An 8,147-nucleotide genomic window follows, 5' to 3' on the forward strand; every position below is an offset into this window, starting at 1 on the left:
TGGACATTGTTCATGTTGACTCCTCTGGGGACGAAGAGAAATCTAGGTTAAGGACGACGCCGAACCAGGAGGTAGCGTCGGCTTCAGCTTCGAATGGGGGCGATTCCGCAGAGTCAGCTTCGGGGTCCGATCGGTCGCCAAGTAGGAATGATTCGGCATCGGCTGTGGGTTCTGAAGATCATCCGAGTCGGGGTGGGGAATCGTCAAGAATTTTTCCTCCCATATCGACTCCCGGGTATTCGTGGGTGCATGGTGAAGTTGGTAGTGTATACTCTCGGTATACGAGCAAGAAGTCTCTTGTGGACTTCGTATCAGCCATAAAGTTTTTAAACTTTCCCGAAGATGAAGAACCCTCTACTGTCTTTTTCCAACCGTGCCGAGGTGACGGGGCTTCAAATCCAGACTTCGTTTATTTGAATCAAGGATCGTCCAAATACCCATTCTTTTATGTGTATGATTATATGTTTCGGGATCTGAAGATATCCCTCCCTTTTGACAATTATTTCATGAGTATACTTCGGCTTCTTAATGTGGCGCCGAGTCAACTTCACCCGAACACCTGGGCCGCTATGCAAGGGTTTAGGCATTTGTGTCTAGCCCTCGGTCTCCAACCCACTCCACATCTATTCCTGCACTTCTATACGCCTCGGCCGACGAAGAAGGCTAAGTGGCTGTCGTTGATTCGTCACAATGATTGCTTGCTGCAACCTTTTACCACCTCGTACAAAAAATTTAAAGTGGGATTTATGAAGGTGATGATTCGACCAGAACCAGGAAAAAAGTATTTCTTTGATGCCGAAGGGAATCCATTATTTCCCTTGTATTGGACCCGGAAGCCGCGCAAGTACGACACGGTTTCCAAATCGCGCATGTCCCTGGAGGAGAGAATGAGTCTAAGTTTTTTAGACAAACTACCTCGGCCTCTACCATGTCGTCCTCTGATCCGGTTGTTTGAATCGGCCGATGTAGTCGAGGAACTAATTGGTATAGTACCTTTCTTATTTACTTAAATTTGTGTGTTATCATTGATTTTGACTAATAATGTGCAGGTATAATGGCTGCCCACGGAGATGACGATCTAGACATCCGTAACCTGATCCGGAATCAATTGGCGGCGACTACTGGAAACAAGACTTCAGCCCCCATGGGTGGGAATCAAGCTACTGTCCAAGCTGGTGGGGTAGGGTCGTCGGCTCGGAAAAAGAAACCCACTCGGCCTCAACCTGAAAAAAGAAGGCCGGATGCAAGGGCCGAGGAAGAAAGTCGCCGGGCCAAACAACGCCGAGTGGCTAGCCCCCCTGTTCCAGAAGGTCTATCTTCGCCAAGTTTTTTGGCCGAGAACGTCAACGCTCAGGATTTCCCGAGTCAAGACTTAACTTCTGAAGCCGGCCAAGGGATGCTGAGTCGCATGAGCTCGGCTCAAAAATTGAGCTTCTTCTGCGAGTTCCAAGTGCGGGCCGTGGCAATGGCCCAAAGCATAGTTATGCAGCCGAACGGCGAGGCTGATGGGCTGCGCCGACAGCTTGCTGAGCAGGAGAAGTCTCTTCAAGAGACGCTGGCGGCTTTAACAGACGCCCAAACATCCAACAGCAAGTACCAGGCTGAAATGGATCGCAGAGGGCGGGTTGCCGACGACTTGGCCTTGAAGGTTCAGCGTCTCGAACTTGCTTTGAAGACCGAGACCGACAAGGTTACTGCTCTAGGGAAGGGGTTGGATGCTGAGAAGACCGCTTTCGAGGCCTATAAGGAGAAAGCGCGTGCCAAGGTCCTTAGCCAGCATCAGGCCGGCTTTGCCCAAGCGGCTCGGCAAGCCTGTCATTTTGGCGACTTTCCGCCAGACTTCCATCTTGACATGACGAAAGATTTCTTTCAAGGGAAGCTGGTGGACCTCACTTCTATTCCTCCTGATCAACAAGCCGACGAGGAAGCTCCGGCTCGGGCGAACGAGCCAAATGAGGATGTTACAATTCAGGAGGAAGAAGCGCCTGAGGCTGGTCCGATTCCTGGCGAGGCGGAGGTAGTTTCTTAGGTTTTTGCGTTGTAATTCCGGGCCAATAGTGCCCGTTTTTTTTTTTTGTTGCTAGGCCGATAGTGCCTTTTAATAAATTCGATTTTTCTCTTCGTATACTGCTTTGAATTCTTTTCGCAATGTTCTTCTCATTGGCCGAGAGTCATCTCGGGTTAGAAAATCTAAAACTAAAGCCGCATCCTTGGCCGAGAGACATCTCGGGAGGGAAGACTTGTAGGATTAGAAGTCACATCCTTAGCCGAGAGACATCTCGGGAGGGAAGACTTGTAGGATTGAAAGTCACATCCTTGGCCGAGAGACATCTCGGGAGGGAAGACTTGTAGGATTGAAAGTCACATCCTTGGCCGAGAGACATCTCGGGAGGGAAGACTTGTAGGATTGAAAGTCACATCCTTGGCCGAGAGACATCTCGGGAGGGAAGACTTGTAGGAACTTTAATGTTAAAAGTGTATAATAAGTCAAAGATAATTGAATTGTGTTGTTATTAATTGGATGCCTCATTAAAAACCTTGCCGGCCAAAACCTCTTTTCACGATTTTTTAAGAGGAGAAAAGACCGGTTCAAGGAAAAGAGTGCATCATTATACATGGTTGAAATGTAAATACATGATGTTGATTCAACTGTAATATGTCTTCAAATGAGTAGAATTCCATGTCCGAGGAACGACCTTGCCGGACAGCTCTTCTAACTTGTACGCTCCATTGTTGAGGACATGCCGTATCCAGAAAGGGCCATCCCAGTTGGCTGATAGCTTCCCTTCTGAAGAGTTGCGTCTAGCTGACCCGGTTGGTCTCCATACAAGATTGCCTTCGTGAAATGTTCTCGGCTTAACACTTGAATTGAAACGGCGTGTCATGCGTTGTTTACATGCCTCGGCCACAATCTGTGCTTTTTCCCGTGCTTCATCAAGGACATCAAGCTCGGCTCGGAGCGAAGCATTGTTAGACTCCTCGTGGAAGTGCTGTCTTCGGAATGATGGCTCTCCGACTTCAACCGGGATCATGGCGTCCGCGCCGTAAGTCAGGCGAAAGGGTGTCTCTTTTGTTGCTGATTGTGGTGTACATCGATACGCCCAAAGGACCTCTGGCAACTCTTCGGCCCATGCCCCTTTTGCCGAGCCGAGCCGTTTCTTTAATTCGGTGAGGATAACCTTATTGGCCGCTTCGGCCTGGCCGTTCGACTGGGGGTGCTCAACTGATGTAAACCTATGCCGGATGCCAAGGTTTTCAAGGAAAGAGTTGAACTTTTTGTCCGTGAATTGTAGGCCGTTATCCGAGATGATGGCATATGGGATGCCGAAACGGGTAACTATGTTCTTCCAGACAAATTTCTGGACATTAGCGGCGGAGATGCAGGCAAGCGGCTCGGCCTCAATCCACTTTGTGAAGTAATCGACAGCTACGAGGAGAAACTTAACTTGTCCCTTCGCCACCGAAAATGGGCCGAGTACATCAATGCCCCATAAAGTAAACGGCCATGGAGAGCTGATACTATGCAGTTCGGCGGCTGAGGCATGAATGAGGTTCCCGTATTTTTGGCACTGAACACATTTCTTGACAAAGTCGGCGCAGTCCCCCTTCAGAGTTGGCCAATAATAACCGGCCCGCAAGACTTTAGCTGCTAAGGTTCGTCCTCCGGAATGAGAGCCACAAATACCCTCATGGACTTCCCTCATCACGTAATCTGCTTGGTGACTATCTATGCATTTGAGCAGCGGGGTGGAGAACCCCCGTCTGTAGAGGTCCTCGGCTATCATGGAGTACCGAGTCGCCTGTGTTCGCAACTTCTTAGCTTCCAACGGGTCGGCCGGTACTTCGCTGTTAGTGATATAGTTCCGAATGGGTGTGGTCCATGAGGGTGATTCATCTATTGCCAAGCACTCGGTTGTTACGCTTGGGGAGGGAACTTCAAGATGAATAGTGGTGCGCAGCTGTCCCGGCTTCCGGTTGCTGGCGAGCCGAGCTAACTGATCAGCTCGTTCATTGTTGTTACGCAAAACATGCCGAACCTGAACCTCGCTGAATTCATCCTTCAATCTCTGGAATAGATGATAGTATTGTAATAGGTTCGCATCTTTAACTTGGAAATTATCATTGACCTGCTCGGCCACTATCTTTGAGTCGGTCCAGCATATGACTCGCTTCACATCCATCTCGGTTGCCAACCGCATCCCAGCTAGTAGGGCTTCGTATTCCGCTTGGTTATTCGAGGCACAAAAACCGAACCGAAGGGACTGCTCAATTGTGACGCTTGAGGGACTAGCCAGTATCACTCCTGCTCCGCTGCCTTGGGCGTTAGAAGACCCATCGACATGCAAGGTCCATGGTTCGTCTTCAAAACGCCCCGAAGGGGTAAGCTCGTTAATAAAATCGGCCAAGTGCTGCGACTTGATGGGACCTCTCGGCTCAAAGGACAAATCGAACTCTGACAACTCGACCGACCATGCCATCATTCGGCCGGCAATCTCTGGTTTTCTTAATACTTTTGTCACTGGACAATCGGTCCGAACAATTATCTTGTGGCTATGAAAGTATTGTCTGAGTCGACGAGCAGTGTAGATGAGTCCTAAGGCTACCTTTTCAATTAACTGGTATCGTCATTCGGCCTCCTGCAAAGTCCGACTAATGAAATACACTAGTTGTTGCCCTTCTCGGTTTTCTTGTATTAGCGCAGCGCTAATTGAGCTGTCGGAGACCGCTAAGTATATGATCATGTCAAGGTTGGCAACTGGTTTGGAAAGGACTGGGGGTGTACTAAGACGCTCCTTGAAATGTTGGAATGATGTTTCACACTCCTGGGTCCATTGGAACCGCTCGGTCTTCTTGAGCAAAAGGAGGATGGGTCTAGCTATCTCAGCTAGGCAAGGAAGAAAGCGGGAGAGCGAAGTGAGCCGGCCTGCCAACTTCTGAACTTCTTTCAGGGTACTTGGGCTTTTCATGCTTAAAATGGCTTGGCACTTGTCAGGATTTGCTTCAATGCCACGACTAGACAGCATAAACCCTAAAAACTTGCCGCCTGAGACCCCGAATACGCACTTGTCGGGGTTGAGTCTCATTTGGTGGTGCCGAAGCGCGTGAAACACATCGGTCAAGTCCTGTGCGTGTTCAGATACGCTACTTGACTTTACTACCATGTCATCAACGTACACCTCCATACATCGGCCAATGTGGTCGCTGAAAATTTTGTTCATCAACCGTTGGTAAGTGGCTCCGGCATTTTTCAGGCCGAAGGGCATAACTCGGTAACAGTAGTTGGTTGTTTCGGTGATGAACGTCGTTTTCTCTTCATCTTGAGGGTGCATTTGGATTTGGTTATATCCGGAATATGCGTCAAGGAATGACAGGAATTTGTGGCCAGAGGCCCCATCGACGAGCCGATCAATGTTTGGTAGCGGATAGGCATCCTTCGGACAGGCTTTGTTCAAATTAGTGTAGTCAGTACACATGCGCCATTTCCCATTCGGTTTTTTGACCATTACTACATTAGCTAGCCACGTTGTGCAGTGTACCTCCCGGATGAACTTGGCTTCTAGCAACTTACTCACCTCTGCCTCTATTGCCGCCTTCCTGTCCTCCCCAGCCTTTCGACGCCGTTGAGCGATCGGTCTTGCTTCTTTGCTTATGGACAACTTGTGACAGAGAAAACTAGGATCAATGTCGGGCATGTCAGAGGGATGCCAAGCAAATAGGTCACTATTTTTGAGGATCACTTGGCTGACAGCCAATTGTTCCCGCTCGGACAGGTTGGCTCCTATATAAGTGACTTGTGACTCCAACACCCCTACTTGAATCGGTTGCTTGTCATCAACAGGCTCGACTCTTTCATCCTGATCGATCCGGGGATCAAGGTCCACAGTCGAATGATGGGACACCGAGTGAACCCCACTCGGCCTCCTAGGTACCTCGTCTTTTATTCTTGGCAGTCGCAAACTAGCGAAGTAACACTCCCGCGCCGTCTTTTGGTCGGCATGAACCGTGACGACTCGTCCTGACTCGGCCGGAAATTTCATGGCCAAATGAGGGGTAGATACAACTGCTCCGAGCCGATTCAGGGATGGTCGTCCAAGGAGAATGTTGTAAGATGTGCTGGCGTGTACCACCACATATTTAACTGAAACATCTTGGTATTCGGCGCCTTCAAATCCGAACCGAGTCGACAACTTGATGTATCCCTTGGTCTTGACCCGTTCGCCGGAGAACCCGACCAAGGGTTCATCATACGGAACTAGCTCGGACTCCGGGATGCCCAACTGCTTGAACGTATTCCAGTAGAGGATGTCGGCCGAACTTCCTTGGTCGACCAGCGTCTTGCATACAATACAATTGTGAATTTCGACGCTAATTACCATTGGATCATCCTGGTCCGGATCGATGCCTTTAAAATCAGCTTCTGTGAAAGTTATAGTGGGAAGGCGGCGACGAGCGGATTCGATGGCATGAACATGCCGGACAGCTCGCAGGTGTCTTTTTTGTGCAGATGAAGACGAGCCACCTCCAGCGAATCCCCCGGCAATGGTATTGATGACTCGCCGAGGCTGTGCCGAAGGCTCATCCTCTCTTCTATCTCTAGACCGACTACGTTCTCTGCGAGAACGTGTTTCTGTCCTTTGTTCGAGTTGGTCGCGTCTCCGTGACCGGTCTTCGTATCTCGATCGGTTTGGACGCTCAACGAAACCTTGCAGCTGTCCCTGCTTGACTAAATCTTCAATCTTATCCTTCAGAGCCAAACAATCGTCAGTTGAATGCCCACGGTTGCGATGATATCTGCATGACTTGGTCGTATCGGCCTGGGGAGGGGTTGATGCTCGTTTTGGGATGACCAGTATATCCGAGGCCAGTGCTTGTTCTAATACTGCTGACCGGCTAGTATTGAGGGGCGTGTATTGTGAGTACCTTGGTCCCCGAGGAGGCTTCTCGGGGGGAACCAACTCTTTCGGTCGACTCCGAAAACTCGGCTCGGCCAGCTTGTCAGGTTTTGTTGACACTTCTACTCGGGCTTGGTTCCGGAACTCGGCCAATTCCTCCATCTGCATGTACTTGTCGGCTCGCCGACGCAAATCATCCATGTCTGTAGGGGGTTTCTTACAAATGCTGTTGGCAAAAGGCCCTGGCTTCAAGGCAGTGGTAAGGTCGTGTAGAGCTACAGCAGGGTTTAAGTCTCGAATTTCGAGCGCCGCTTTGTTGAATCGGCTCATGAATGTCCGAAGAGATTCCTTCTTCTCCTGACGAATGCTGATTAGTGCCAACGAGGTCAATTGGTGAGGCCGACTAGTAGCAAATTGAATTGTGAACTGGGAAGCCAACGTACTGAACGAATCAATCGAGTTGGCCGGAAGCCGAGTAAACCAACTCAGTGCTCGTCCCTTTAAGGATGTTGGGAAGATTCGGCATAGAGCAGCATCATCGTTTGTGCTTAGAGTAACTTGAGTCAAGAACACATCCACGTGTTCGTCTGGATCGGTAGTGCCATCATACTTGTCTAAGGGCAAAGACTTCCAATGGTCAAGGAGTGCCATCTGCATGATGTTCGGGGTAAAAGGATGCCGATGTGCTCCGGCCGGCAAAGGCTGGACCGGTCGGCCGACCGAAGCATGCGCAGCTGGAGCAGCGACAGAGGTGTGGGGAAGAGAAGTGTGAGGGCCCTGTGAGTGGAACGACCCCTGTGTGTGAGTTGTCTCAGATGGTTTCCATGTGGGATCCCGGTATTGATTTTTCAGCGCAGCATTCTCTTCTCTCAATGCAGCCATTTCGGCAGCATCTCTCTCTCGCTGTTGTTTCATGGCGATCATTTCTTCCTTCATCTGGCGCACCATATCGGTCAAGTTTGTCTCCTCAACCGTCTCGGCCCCGGACTGATGCTCGTCTTCAGACTGTTGCCCTTCAAAATTAGTATTCCTTGTCTTTACCATGATTCTTTTACTCGTAAACTTTCAGTGCTTCTGCAATGCTATCGGTTCGGCCCCATGGTGGGCGCCAAAATGTACCTGCTTAAGGATACACTCGTAGTCTTCTTGGTAAGAAGGGCCGAACGGATACTTCAAACGGATTCTTCAGAGGGGGGAGGTACCTGCAAAAGGCACTCCAACGCTCAAGTCAGGATAAGCACGATATTCTAGGAT

The 8,147-nt window shown here is 49.8% G+C and overlaps 1 protein-coding gene across 1 annotated transcript; it reads right to left on the reverse strand.

Annotated features, from left to right (window-relative positions):
* Positions 1-4,625: 4,625 nt before the first annotated feature.
* On the reverse strand, positions 4,626-7,937 carry LOC145954784 (uncharacterized). Its single transcript, XM_083069471.1, has one exon. The coding sequence runs from the start codon at positions 7,935-7,937 to the stop codon at positions 4,626-4,628; it is 3,312 nt and encodes a 1,103-aa protein (XP_082925597.1).
* Between the last annotated feature and the right edge of the window lie 210 nt (positions 7,938-8,147).

Source organism: Cajanus cajan, chromosome 2 (assembly GCF_000230855.2).
Source record: "Cajanus cajan strain Asha chromosome 2, NIPB_CcT2T_4, whole genome shotgun sequence".
NCBI classification, from domain to species: Eukaryota; Viridiplantae; Streptophyta; class Magnoliopsida; order Fabales; family Fabaceae; genus Cajanus; species Cajanus cajan.

Coding starts and splice junctions, on each gene's coding strand:
- LOC145954784 (XM_083069471.1), bottom strand. CDS start 7,937: ATGGTAAAGACAAGGAATACTAATTTTGAAGGGCAACAGTCTGAAGAC.